Raw genomic sequence first — 15,073 nt, forward strand, 5'->3', positions numbered from 1 at the left:
ACAACTAGAAACATTGGTTAGTAATTAATAATAACAGAGGACAGCACAAATTCCCCCAAGTTTGGGGCAGCTCATGTCCTGCACCAAGAGACAGTTCTTGGCTAAGCATAAGAAAGAATTCAAATGCATGCCAGAGTTAGAGTCAAAAGGAAAATTTTTTTAGAGAAGGGAAATGTTCCATAGAGTGTGGTCTCCTCTCAGAGACAAAGAGTAAGAGCCTAAGAGAGACTCAGAGGGACAGACAATGGAGCGATGGAGACAGTGAGAGGGAACCCGAGTGTTTAGGAAATTCAGTTTATATATTGTAATGCAGGAGCCCTAGGCCTGGAACTTGCGCCTGGGTTGGATATTCTGGAAGAACCACCAGGAGGACCAGAGGAGTGAGAAATGCCGTTTAATTATTACTCACAAGGCAGGGAAGCTTTAGCAGCAGTCAGTCGGAGCTGCAGGAAAAAAGCAGCTGCTGACCAAGAACAGGCAGAGTTTTATTATGCACACAAATAGAGGGAGGAGTTTTCTCACTGGGGGAGCAGCCGCCCTCTCAGATGGATGGCAGCAAGATGTGCTGCTTGGTTACAGGAGCAGATGATGTCCATGGGAGCAGCAGAAAACATCCTTGGAAGTAGGCACTGCTGAAAGCTTTTTGTGCACTGCCTTCCTTGGCTGCTGGCCGGGCAGCTTTCACTCTTCTGAGTATGTGGAGGAGCTATGTTCTGAGTTAACCCTACAGATATCATTCTTAGTTTCTATAAATTACAAGTTTAAAGACTTTGTTTACCCATTTTCCTTTGATGGTATGAACATACAGTGGAAAAGGATAAAGAGTATGTAGCAAAAAAAGGTAAGAGTATGTAGCGTTTAAGGCCTACTGGCCATTCCAAGCCTTTGATCCATAGGTTCCCCGTGGTTTTAGCCATAAAGAATGAATGATTTTATTTTGCGTAGAGCACAACTTAAAGACTCTTTTTCTCTTCATGGTGTAGGTAAACAGTTTGTTAGTAATTTCAGCAGAACTCTGTTTTGCAGATTTTCTCGTGATCTGGGTGATCTGGCTGTAGGGCTGATCACCACCATATTGTAGTCTCTGAATATAGCTTGATTTAATACTTTAGTTCTCTTGCCTCCTCCTTACATTAATAATACAGATTGGAATTATGATGCATAAAATGGTTGAGTATGTTTTTTGCATGTATAATGAGTAATGATTATATTTTCTTTTTTTTTTCCCCCCTTACAAGGGTCTCTAACAGTTGAGGATTGTGTGGTTCATATAGATCTGAACCTGGCTAAAGTGATTCATGAGAAATGGAAAGAATCTGTAATGGTTGGTAGGCTTCTTTTTATAAAGAGCTCCTTTTGTGTCCATTTTGTTACCTTTAATCAAATCTGTTATATGAAAAGAATTCTATTGAATTTTGACTTTGAGAATGAACTTTTATCTCTTAACAGATTACTGATTTTTTTTCTTTCCAGTATTGTAGATTATTTCTAAACTAACTAAATTATGTAATCAGAGATGGAGCTCAATGTTTTTTTTTTAAGGAAAAAAATCGTAAATAATTTTTATACCCTATTTTAAGACTTGCAGTACTGATTAAATTTGTTAAAAACATAGCATAAGAGCTCTATAAGTGGAAAAAATATATCGATGTAGTTGTAATTTATTTTACCTAATTTATTGTTTTACTTCAGATTTTAGAAAAATGATTGATAGTTTTACAAGGAGAGATGATTTCTAGAGAAAAATAATATAATCTTGTTTTCTAATGCACCCTCCTTTGTTAATCCTGTTCTGCGTTTTTGTTTAGGAGCGACAAAGACAAGCAGAGGTATCCTGTGGCAAGTTGACACAAGGTAAAGCACATTATTTTTACTTCTAATGATCTTGTCTTGATATTGAAACTTGGTGGTGTGTGTATGAACTTTAATTTATTTTAAATACACATCTGTTACCAAACTCAAGGGGCTTGATGCTTGATGTTCTATTCAAGAACCAGATGTGGTTGTCTGTGTTAGGTAGCAGCAAGTAAAGGAGACAGGGAATTCACATCCGAAGCTCTTAAGAGAGGCTTAGTCATTGTTTACATGCATTGTTTGATCAATGACATGTTGATTTCTTCTTTGCAATTGGCTAAACTTGTCAGGTTGGGTTACTGTCAAGCTCATTATTGTTTACAGTTGCATCTGCAAAAAAACTGTGCTACATTTTAACATTTATCAAGAGTAGCATTTAGTAAAACTGCCCAGACCTTGAGACCTTTGTCCTATCTAACACTTCCACAAAATATGATACCCAAGAATTTCCACTTACAAGTAAAAGTTCTTTTAAAATTCTTATTTTCATAAAGAAGAAAAAAACTGTAATATTTAGCTTTCATGAGTGAAGTAGAACACATAAGATGTCCACTCCATACTGGGACTTGCAGTTTGAGAATTCTTAGGATATGCTTTATTTCGGACTGTGCTTGTGTTGTAGCCTCAATAGCTAAAGATTTTTGAGAGCTAGAAGTGCCCATGGGGTATCAGAGTTGTGTAAATGACAGTATCTGCTGTTTTTTGACACTCCAGGAAAGCAAAGGAATATATGAGAATGTATTGATATCTCAGCAGAAATATTACACATTAAATCCTGTTGTTGTGAATTTCTTAGAATGTTCAGTTCCTTATGTTGAGTATCATTTGCTCACTATTTTCTGTGTTGATGTGATAAGAAAAAGAGTGGGAAGAATTGAGTCGATTTACAATGATACCTGGATCATTGCTCAGTTGAAATATTCCTACATTACACATCATTTCTTGCTTGCAATTATGTAAAAAGATGTATTTTGAAATTTCGGAGTTTCATTATAAGCTAAAAGTAAAAAACCAGGTTTCCTAGGTCTCTCTGAGGTAGATGTAACAGTGTATAATGTATAATTTGTACATTTTTTCTTGAGGGTCTGACACTATCCCTCTTTTGTAGACCCTTCCATGGTTGAGCATATTGATCTTGATAATACTGAACAAAAATCTCAGAGAACAGGCAAAAAATTACTGAAGACTTTAGCAACATCTGAAATGGATCATTGGAATACTCAAACTAAAAAAGTATCACTCAGAGAAATAATGTCAGAAGAAATTGCCTTACAGGAAAAACACAATATGGTATGAATTACTGGCTCTAGGTTGATTATGTATGTTTGCTTTGTGATTTTTATTCGATTCTATATTTCCTAGTCTGGAGTCTGTATGTAACCTGTTTGAAGTATTGTTAAAATTGAAAAATGTTTTAAACATAGTTTAAAGCTGGAGGTTTTTGCTCCTGGGAAATAAGTTGATATTCTACAACTATAAACCAATCTATATTAAATGTGTTGTTTTAGATTTAATTTTTCAGGTGATTGAGCTGCATATTTCTTAACTTTTAACATTTATGTAATTTTTAAATTCTAGAAACCTGGAAGAACTCTTTCATTTAAAGATAATTAATTTCATTCATAAATTAGTAATAAGAAATGTCTTTCTTGCTATTTAAGAAGTGTCAGTCTTTGTGCCCTTGTGCCACAATGGTAGTGGGTCTGACTTCAAGAAGTGTCCATCCTTGAAACAGGTTTTTTAGAGAAAATTTTAGAAATTTAACAATTTGAATTTAAAAATAAAATACTCTTATCTGCCCTTTCAATTAAATAAGTTCAAACAAACTTCACTTTATTTCGAACTGTATTTATTTTTGTTCCTTATTCAACATACCTAACTACATAAAGCCATAAGTGAACATGGTTTCTTTTGCATTTCTTTTTAGCCTTTTTCAGAATTCTAAAAATTAGTATTAGAGAGTTTAAAAATCAGAAGAGAGAGGACCTTAAAGTGTATTTAGTGCAATTCTCACGGAAAAAAATAACTTTTAGTAAAACATTTTTACTTTTTTTTCTTACTCATTTGACTGCTCAAAGGAACACCTTTATATTTGGTTGAAATACATAGAATTTTGGGGCGTAGTAACAGTGATAGGATTCCTTCACCTTCATTTTTTTTTTTTTTTCAGTTATCTGGTTAAATTGGAAATATGCCACCATTCCCATTTTTGCATGTTTATATAATCCAAGGAACAATCTCTTCAGTAGGATCTTATAATTTAGTGTTGTTTCAAATATCCTCTTTAATTTGTATATATGACAAATTGGAGAAATGGATTTTCTTAAAAAATAAGGACAGCCTAGAACTTTATACCGAAATAATGTGATGTATTTTTTGTTGAAATGCCATTTTCCACTACTGAAACTTATCTTCATAGTTCTAACCTGCCTTTTAATCTCTCAGTATAATAGTAAACAAGTGAGCATCTTTGACTTCCCAACTTAATGTACTTTTTTTTCTGTCAGTGAATTTGCTTTGCTTTCTGTGGGTTGGTTAATAGAGACTGTATTCTTTTGGTCCCAATAGAGAAATACATTTTGTATTTTTTTTAAGCAAAAGACTATAAAATAAACTTTAGGCATAATGTGTGAATAGAATAATTAATTTTAAGATGATTAGAGTCATGAGTTTTCAGTTTTTTTAACTTGAAGTTTAGAAACTCTGTGACTTGGTAGTTTGCTAGCAAATCTGATCACTGAATTTTTTTTGGTAAATTCAGATTATAATGCATATAAATAAAACGAAATATTTTTAATTCTTGAGGTGACTGTTTCTATTACTTTTGTGATGTGTGATGTGTTGAGCGTTACCAATCCCTTTTACTGGTCAAATGTTCATCTGTTGTTATAACTTGGTATTATAAATGGCCTAAATATGGTTAGGCTTCAAAACTAATAACTATTCTAGGATTGTTCTAGATTTATGAAATTTTTTAATTTAGGAATTTCTAGTCACCTTTGAAATTTGATAGGAAGTTATTTTTCAGACATTAGGATTAGTAGCCAACAAGAATATTATTTAGTTACATCACAGTATCAGCAAATTTGTCTTAGAGTTAGAGATCACTTTAAGAATGTTTACCATATTCCTAGGTTAGGATTAAAATAATACATTTTGTAAAAGTTCGTTTGGTTTGGCAATTTGAACAGCTCTAAATATGACTTGTGAAAAAATAACAAGTAGTAACAATTCTCATACATTTATTTTGAAGTAAATATATTTGTGAAAATTTTAAAAACTGTGAATTTTAAGATTTTCTGTCAACCTGAATTTGCAACTTATTTGTACATTGTAGTTTCTGCCCATTGAGGAGAATATGTTTTTGAGGACGTTGTTCACAGCATCACACAGTGTCCCTTTTATGAGGACCCATGGGAGAAATTTCTCTCAGGTCTCAGTACCAGAAAAAGCTGTACTTCTCCTGAGCAACTGGTTTGTTTTTATTTTATGGACACTGAGAATCTTTGTTTCCCCCTTTGCTTTGGCCACTAAGAATCTCAGAACTGAATTTGTGGCCCACCTTAAGCAATTGTACAGGATTTTGTGGCATGCATTTACATACTAATTTTTCTTGCTAGCTTTATACTGTATCTTACCTTTATTTTTCTCTACTCTCTGACTTCACTTATTTATATCCTGTTTATATATATGTATATGTGAGTAGATATGTATATATATTTACATACACATACATATATATGTATATGTGTGGTTGTGTGTGTGTATGTGTATATATATTTATGAGCAGCTTCAAATACTTTTTAAAAATGGGATATAAATAAATAGTGCAAAAATACTTATATTACTAATTTCAGCCTTTAATCTATGAAGAAAGTCTGTGATTGCTTTTAAATTGTTAGTCTTTTTGCAACAAATAACCATGCTTTGGGTCAGTATAATTAGTATTATAAATTCATTTTAAGGATAGTTTTTGTCTTTTTTTGTTTGTTTTAGAAAAGGGAGCCACTTATGTTTGACAAAGATTGTGCTACTAAACTAAAAGAGAGGCAGCTCTTTAAGATATTTCCAGCCATTAACCAAAATTTTCTGGTGGACATTTTCAAGGACCACAAGTGAGTATTAGAAATATTACATGTAGTTTCTACTATGATATCACTGAATGCATATGTCATACATTTTAATATTTTACTTTTCTGATAACAAAAATATTATAGGTATATTATAAACCATTTAATGCACTGTGCATAATGTAGAAAGTAAGCAGTTTGTGGCAGTTGGTTCATATGCCTCCTCAGTTTTTTTCTCATAGTAATTGTCCATACTAATGTGTGTACATACGTGTGTACCTCTTTGCTTTTGTATCTATATGCAGATATATAATTCACCAAAAAAGAGGTTGTGTTTTATGTACTTTTTTGTAGTTTTGCCGGTATTTATTTTTCCTGTCCATACTTAGTGATCTTCTCTTTTCTTTTTAAAATCTATAGAGTATTCTACAGTCTTCTTTTTTAAAATAGTTTAAATAATTTTCAGTTACAGTTGACATATAATATATTAGCATCAGGTGTACAACATAGTGATTAGACATTTACTTAACTTACAAAGTGATCACCCCAATAAATGTAGTACCATCTGATACCATACATAATTATTACAGTATTATTGACTATATTCCTTATGCTATACTTTACATCCCCATGACTATTTTGTAACTACCAATTTGTACTTCTTAATCCTTTCTTTTTCACCCATCCACTCTAACACTCCTCCCATCTGGCAACCATCAAAATGTCCTGTAATTATAAGTTTGTTTCTGTTTGTTTATTTTGTTCTTTAGATTCCACATGTAAGTGGAATATGGCATTTGTCTTTCTCTGTCGGATTTACTCCACACAGCATAAACCCTCTAGGTCTATCCATGTTGCTGCAGATGTAAAGATTTTATTTTTTTATGATTAAGATTCCTTTGTATATATGTACCACCTCTTCTTTATGCATTCATTCACTGATGGATACTCAGACTGCCTTTATATCTTGGCTTTTGTAAATAATACTGCAATGAACATACAGATTGACATAGTCCTTCAAAGTATTGTTTTGGGTTTCTTTGAATAAATACCCAGAAGTGGGATTACTGGGCCCTTCTTTGTCTTGTTATAGCCTTTGTTTTAAAGTATGTTTTGCTGGTATAAGTATTGCTACCGTAGCTTTTTTTTTCCTCTCTCTCACTTTCATGAAATATCTTTTTTTAAAAAAGTTTCATTTTCTTTTTAAAAATTTTCAATTACAACTGACATGCGATACTGTTTTATACTAGTTTCAGGTGTACAGCATAGTGATTAGACATATAATTTATGAAGTGATCTCCCCAATTAGTCTAGTATCTGCATTACAATATGATTGACTATATTCCCTATGCTGTACTTTACATTCCTGTGACTATTTTGTAACTACCAGTTTCTACTTAATCCCTTCACCTTTTTCATCCAGCCCTCCAAACTCCCCATCTGGCAACCATCATTTTGTTCCCTGCATCAATGAGTCTGTTTCTGTTTTGTTTGTTTACTTATTTTATTCTTTAGATTCTACATATAAGTCAGATTATATGGTATGCCTTTCTCTGACTTATTTCCAATTGGATAAAGAATATATATATATATACACAATGGAATATTGGCCATAAAAAATGAAAATTTACCATTTGCAATCTTTTTGCACTCCTTTACTTTCAGTCTGTGTGTGTCTTTTGATTTGAAGTATGTCTCTTGTTTTCTCATCCATTCAGCCACCCCATGTTTTAGAGCATTTTAATCCATTTACATTTAAAATAATTGTTGATAGATATGTAGTCATTGCCATTTTATTAGTCATATTTTCACCTTTTTTCTTCTTTTTAAAGAAGTCTCCCTAACGTTTCTTGTAATACTGGTTTAGTTTTGATGAACTCCTTTAGCTTTCTCTTGTCTGGGAAGCTCTTTATCTGCCCTTTGATTCTGAATGATAGCTTTGCTGGGTGGAATAATCTTGGTTGCAGGTCCTTTCTTTTCATCACTTCGAATATTTCATGCCAATCTCTTCTGCCCTGCAAAGTTCCTGTTGAGAAATCAGCTGACATTTTTATGGGAGTACCCTTGTAAGTAACTAGCTGCCTTTTTCTTGTTGCTTTTAGGATTTTTTCTTTGTCTTTAACATTTGCCATTTTAATTATGATGTGTCTTGGTGTGGGCCTTTTTGGGTTTTCTTGCTGGGGACCCTTTGTGCTTCCTGGACTTGTATGTCTATTTCCTTCGCCAGGTTAAGGAAGTTTTCTGTCATTTCTTCAAATAGGTTCTCAATCTCTTAGTCTCTCTCCTTCTGGTACCCCTATGATGCAAATGTTGGCACGCTTGATGTTGTCTCAGAGATCTCTTAATTTTCCCTCATTTTTTAACTTTTTTCTTTTTGCTGTTCTGATTGGGTGTTTTCTGCTACCTTGTCTTCCAAATTGCTGATTTGATCCTCTGCTTCATCTAATCTGCTGTTGATTTCCCTGTAATGTGTTCTTCATTTCAGTTACTGTATTTCTCGTTTCTGACTGTTTTTTTAAATGTTTCCTAACTCCATTTTTATGTTTTCTAACTCTTGGTTAAAGTTCTCCCTGAGTTCATCTACTTTTCCCTTAAGTTTACCAAGCATCTTTATAACCAATGTTTTGAACTCTGCATCTGGCAGATTGCTTGTCTCCATGTTGTTTAATGTTTTTCTGGAGCTTTGTTCTGTTCTTTCATTTGAGAAATGTGTTTTTGTCTCCCCATTTTGGCTGCGTCCCTGTGTTTGTTTCTATGTTTTAGGTAGAGCTCCTATGTCTCGTGGACCTTTTGTAGTAGGTGTCCTGTGGGGCCCAAAGGTGTAGTCTTCCTGATCACCTGAGCCATGTGCTCCAAGTATGTGCTCTTCTGTTATATTTGAGCCTTTGTTGCTGTTTGCACATCAATGGGACGGATTGACCCTAGGGCTAATTGGTTGTGGGGGCTAGTCAGTGACTATAGTGGAGGAACTGTTGTGCAGAGGCTTATTCTATGGAGTAGAATTCACTTTAGCAGGGCTCTGTCTGCCCAGTTTGCCATGAGGGTGTGTTGTTCTCAAATTTGGCCCCAGGTGGTGCTCTGGCTTAATCTGAACCTGGCCATTGGGTGTGCCAGCCTTGAAGCTTCATAAGAGGGTACTTGCCACAGGCCAAGTTCAGCTGCAGCCTGTGCCCTGCTCAGGGCCACCTGACATGAGTCACCAAGCAATTCGTAGATGGCTACCACCTGTGCTGGGTTTGGAGGTGTCTTGAGAGGCTAAGCTGAGAACTGAGGCTGGCTGCCACTAGTGCCAGGCTTGGGGCTGCTCAGAAAGAGATACAAGGCAGATGCTGCTTGTTTGGATTTTGTGAACCTTTGATAGATTTTGGGAGAGTCCATAGCTTAAGCCAAGACAGGCTGTTTCTATGGAAAAGCCACTAGAAGTGACTTGGGTCAGCCTGCAAATTGGGTGGGACAGGGTCTCAGGGATTCACCAGGCCTGGGTGATCAGCATTAGCCAGGATGGTGGAGACTCAGATACGGCTATGGCGGCCACCAACGTCTGCACACTGGGAGGAAGGAGGGCTAAACAAAGAAACAATGGATTCTGCCAGCACTTCCGTCTGGGAGAAAGCAGACCTTCCACTTTTGCCCTGAAGCCAGACAACTCAATTCCTCCTTCTATGTGCCTGGCATACCTTTCAAGCTATTGCCTCAGTGCTGGAGCTCCAGAGCAAATGATCCCTTTAGTGAGTATGTTGGCTCGTGGTGTCCCTTAAGAGGAACGCTTCAGTTTCTTTTTTGTTTTTTTTTAATTAACTTTATTGGGGTAACATTGGTTAATACAATTATATAATTTTCAGGTATACATTATCATTTGATATCTGTATATTCTATTGTGTATTTATCACCCAAAGTCCAGTTTCCTTCAGCTACCATATATTTGGTCCCCTTTACCGACTTCACCCTCCCCCTTTCCCACTATATCTGACCCCGTTTATCCCGTCTACCTACCTCCTCCTCCCCCACCCCACTAGTAACCACTACTCTATAGTCCTCTCGTAACCACTCGTCTGTAGTCCATGTCCATGAGTCTCTGTTTGTCTTGCTCATATAAGTGATATCATGCGATTTTCAACTTTTTCTGTCTGACTTATTTCGCTTAGCATGATTATCTCGAGGTCTGGCCATATTGTCACAAATGGCAGTATTTCATTTCTTCTTATGGCTGAGTAATATTCCATTGTATATATGTACCACTGCTTCTTTAGCCAATCATCTATCATAGGACACTTCAGTTGCTTCCATGTCCTGGCCACTGTGAATAATGCTGCTATGAACATCGTTGTGCAAATATCTTTTTGGATATGGGTTTTCAAGTCTTTGGGGTAAATACCCAGTAGAGGGATTGCTGGATCATGTGGTAGATCAATTCTTAGATTTTTGGAGAACCTCCATACTGTTTTCCACAGTGGCTGTACCAATTTGCAGTCCCACCAGCACTGTATGAGGGTTTCTTTTTCTCTGCATCCTCTCCAACATTTGTTATTACTTGTCTTGTTGATTATAGCTATTCTAACAGGTGTGAGATGGTATCTCATTGTTGCTTTGATTTGCATTTCCCTAATAGCTAGTGATGTTGAGCATCTTTTCAAATATTTGTTTGCCATTTGTATGTTTTCTAGGGAGAAGTGTCTGTTCAGGTCCTCTGCCCATTTTTTGTTTGGATCGTTTGTTTTTGTGTTGTTATTGAGTTGTATGAGTTCTTTGTATATTTTGGATATTAGGCCCTTATTGGAGGCGTTGCTTGCAATTATATTTTCCCATTCGGATGGTGGTCTCTTTACCTTGTTGACGGTTTCTTTTGCTGAGCAGAAGCTTTTTAGTTTGATGTAGTCCCATTTATTTTAACTTTTAGTTTCCTTGCCTTTGAGGTCAAATTCATAAAATCCTCTTTAAGTCCAAGGTCCTTGAGTTTAGTTTCTATGTTTTCTTCTATGCATTTTATTGTTTCAGGTCCTTAATCTATTTTGAGTTAATTTTGGTGTGTGGTGATAGACAGCAGTCCAGTTTCATTTTTGTGCAGGTGGCTTTCCAGTTTTCCCAGCACCACGTATTGAAAAGGCTTTCCTTTCTCCGCTGTATGTTTTAGGCTTTTTTTGTCGAAAATTATTTGCCCATATAAACATGGATTTATTTCTGGACTCTCAATTCTGTTCCACTGGTTCGTGTGTCTGTTTTGCTGCCAATACCATGCCATTTTGATTATTGTCACTTTGTAGTATAATTTGAAGTCTGGCAGAGTGCTGCCTCCAGCCTCGTTCTTTTTTCTTAGGATGGCTTTGGCAATTTGGGGTCTTTTGTGCTTTCATACAAATCTGATAATTTTTTGTTCCATTTCTTTAAAAAGTGCCAATCGGATTTTGATGGGGATTGCATTAAGTCTGTATAATGCTTTTGGTAATAAGGTCATTTTGACTATGTTGATTCTTCCAATCCAAGAACACGGAATATCTTTCCATTTTTTTGTATCTTCTTTGATTTCTTTTAATAGAGTATTATAGTTTTCATTATATAGATCCTTGTTTTGTTAAATTTATTCCTAGATATTTTATTCTTTTTGCTACAAGTGCAAAAGGAATTATTTTTTCCATTTTTTCTGACACTTCATTATTAGAGTATAGGAAAGCTAATGGATTGTTACACGCTGATTTTGTATCCAGAAACTTTATTGTATTTGCTTATTGTTTCTAGTAGTGTTCTTGTGGAGTCTTTATGGTTTTCTATATAGAGAATCATACCATCCACCAATAGTGACAGTTTGACTTCTTCGCTTCCTATTTGGATGCCTTTTATATCCTTTTCTCGTCTGATTGCACTTGCTAGGACCTCCAATGTTGTATTGAATAAAGGTAGCGATAGTGGACAGCCTTGTCTTCTTCCTGATCTCAGAGAGAAGGTTTTTAGTTTTTCACCATTAAGTATAATGTTGGCTTATATAACATATATCATATATGGCCTGTATTATGTTGTATATACATAAATATATATGCTTTCCTTCTATACTGATTTTGTTTGATCATAAATGGATGCTGTATCTTGTCGAAGGCTTTTTCTGCATCTTTTGATATGATCATATGATTCTTTTTTTTTTAATTTATGTGATGTATCACATTAATCAATTTGCGTATGTTGAACCATCACTGTGCCTCTGGGATGAAGCCCACTTGATCGTGATGTATAATCTTTTTAATATGTTGCTGTATTTGGTTGGCTAGTATCTTATTTGGGATTTTTGCATCTGTGTTCTTGAGAGATGCTGTTCTGTAGTTTTATTTGTGTGTATCAGAGAAATATTGGCCTCATAAAATGAGTTGGGAAGTATTGCCTCCTCTTTGATTTTTTGGAAGAGTTTGAGGAGAATAGATATTAAATCTTCCTTGAATGTTTGGTAGAATTCACTGGTGAAGCCATTTGGTCCTGGACTTTTACTTTTGCGTAGGTTTTTGATGACTATTTCAATTTCTGTACTGCTGATCGATCTATTTAGATTTTCCAGTTCTTCTTGATTCAGTCTAGGAAGGTTGTATTTTTCTAAGTACTGGTCAATTTCTTCTAGGTTATTAAATTTGTTATTGCATGCTTTTTCATAGTATTCTTGTATGATCCTTTGTATTTCTGCAATATTAGTTGTAATTTCCCCTCTTTTGTCCCTGATTTTGTTTGTGTCCTTTCTCTTTTTTCTTTAGGGAGTCTTTCCAGGGGTTTGTCAATGTTATTAACCTTCTCAAAGAACCAGCTCTTTGTTGCATTTGTTTTTTCTATTGTTGTTTTGTTTTCAATTTCATTTATTTCTGCTCTAATTTTGATTATTTCTTTCCTTCTGCTGACTGTAGGTCTCATTTGTTCTTCCTTTGTTTTTTAAGATGAAGTGTTAGGTTGTTTATTTGGCTCATTCTTGTTTTTGGAGATAGGCATGTAATGATATGAACTCTTCTCTTAAACCGCTTTGCCATGTCCCAAAAGTTTTGATATGTTGTACTATCATTATCATTTGTTTCTGTATATCTCTTGATCTCTCTCATTATTTCTTCTGTGAACCAGTTATTCTTCAGTAGCATGTTGTTTAATCTCCATGTATTTGTGGTTCTTCCTGCTTTCTTTTTGCAGTTGATCTCTAGTTTCAAAGCCTTATGATAATATGGTTGGTATGATTTCAACCTTCTTATATTTGTGTCCCAGTATGTGGCCGATTCTTGAGAATGTTCCATGTGCACTAGAGAAGAATGTATAAGCAGCCATTTTGGGACAGAAGGCTCTGTAAATGTCAATTATGTCCAGTTGGTCTAAGGATGTTATTTCCTTATTGATTTTCTGTTTGGATGATCTGTCCATATCCGACAGCGGGGTATATAGGTCCCTTACTATGATAGTGTTTTGGTCTGTTTCTCCTTTTAGTTCTGTTAGTAATTGCTTTACATATTTCGAGGTTCCCTGATTGGGAGTATAGATAATAATAAGTGTTATGTCCTCTTGGTGCACGATTCCTTTTATCATTATGAAGTGTCCCTCAGTATCTTTCTTTATCTTTTTTATTTTGAAGTCTATTTTGTCTGACATTAGTACTGCTACTCCCGCTTCTCTCTCAATGCCATTTGCTTGGAATATCATTTTCCACCCTTTCACTTTGAGTCTATATTTGTCTTTGGGACTGAGATGTGTCTTCTGGAGGCAGCATATGTTTGAATTTTGTTTTTTGATCCAATCTGCAGCTCTGTGCCTTTTTATTGGTGAGTTCAATGCATTTATATTTAGGGTGATTATTGAAATATGAGATCTTCTTAAAGTCATTTTGTCTTTTGCTTTCTGGTAGTTCGATGTTTCCATTGCTTCTTTGTCTTTGTGTTTCTGTTTTCTTTATTTTGCTTGGCTTTTGTGGGTTTTGCTTCTGGTTTTGTTTTATGTTATATACTTCAATTGTGAATCTTTGGCGTGTGGTTACCATTACAAATATGAAAAGAAAAGTTATACATATACAGTTGTCCATTTTTTTCTGCGTGTGCCTTGTCTCCATTCCCCTTTGTGAATTTGTATCTTTGAATCCTCCCCCTTTCAGTCATTGTTACCTCAGTTTGTCCCTGTGTATGCTGAATGTTCATTACTATCTTGTTATAACAATTCTCTTCTTGTTATTTGAGGTTATAATGCCCTGTTCTTGGAAAGGGTTACACTCCTCTGCTTCTATTTGCCTGATAGTGACTTTATTCCTATTTATGTATTTTTTTTTGTCATTTTGTTTTTGGTAAGCTGGTCTCCTTCAGTATTTCCTGTAGTGTAGGCCTCATAGTAAAGAATTCCCTCAGTTTTTGTATGTCTGGAAAAGTTTTAAATTCTCCTTCATATCTAAAGGAGAGCTTAGCTGGATACATTATTCTAGGCTGGTAGTTCCTTTCATTCAATAGTTTAAATATTTGATTCCATTCTTTTCTGGCTTATAAAGTCTGCACTGAGAAGTCTGATGATAATCTAATGGGTTTACCTTTATAAGTTACTGTCTTCTTTTCTCTGGCTTCCCTGAGAATTCTGTCTTTGTCGTTGATTTTTGATAACTTTAATGCAGTGAAGGCCTTTTGGGATTGATATAATTGGGTGTTCTGTTGAATTCTTGAATTCTAAGCTCCAGCTCATTCCTTAGATTTGAGAAATTCTCGTCCACTATTTGTCTGAAAATGCTTTCTATTCTCTGCTACTTTTCCTCGCCTTTTATAATGCCCATTATTCTTAAGTTTCTTCTTCTGATGGTATCAGCTCATTATTGAATTCTTTCATTTTTCATTCTTCGGTTTCTCTCTTCTTCCTTCTGATTTATTTCTAGATTTTTTTGTCTTCGATATCACTGATCCTTTTCTCCATTTGGTTGACTCTATTTCTCAAGCTTGCTATTTCATTATTCAACTCTTGCAGTGTGTTTTTTATCTCCTGAAGATTTATTCTGTTATTTTTGAGAGTTTCAATCTCCTTGCTTTGCTCATCTAGTTGATTTTTTAATTCCTGAAATTGTTGATATGACACGTTTCAGAATTCATTGAGTTTTTTCAGAAGTACCATCCTGAATTCTCTGTCATTTAATTTGCATATTTCTATGTCTGTAAACTTATTTTCTGGAGATT

General features: G+C 34.9%; 1 protein-coding gene across 13 annotated transcripts in view; it reads left to right on the forward strand.

The window, feature by feature from the left end:
* Positions 1-15,073, forward strand: part of N4BP2 (NEDD4 binding protein 2) — a 106,776-nt gene that overhangs the window by 54,295 nt on the left and 37,408 nt on the right. For 9 of the 13 annotated variants that reach the window (XM_039845003.1, XM_039845009.1, XM_039845000.1 and 6 more), the window contains 5 exons: positions 1,239-1,324; positions 1,809-1,854; positions 2,963-3,144; positions 5,192-5,287; positions 5,851-5,969. In XM_039845003.1, the coding sequence (XP_039700937.1) occupies positions 1,239-1,324; positions 1,809-1,854; positions 2,963-3,144; positions 5,192-5,287; positions 5,851-5,969 (529 nt within the window). Of the gene's footprint in view, positions 1-1,238; positions 1,325-1,808; positions 1,855-2,962; positions 3,145-5,191; positions 5,329-5,850; positions 5,976-15,073 lie in introns of those variants that run through there. The other 4 variants (XM_039845005.1, XM_039845002.1, XM_039845012.1 and 1 more) reach the window with 2 other exon arrangements.

Source organism: Pteropus medius, unplaced genomic scaffold (assembly GCF_902729225.1).
Source record: "Pteropus medius unplaced genomic scaffold, Ma_sr-lr_union100, whole genome shotgun sequence".
NCBI lineage: Eukaryota > Metazoa > Chordata > Mammalia > Chiroptera > Pteropodidae > Pteropus > Pteropus medius.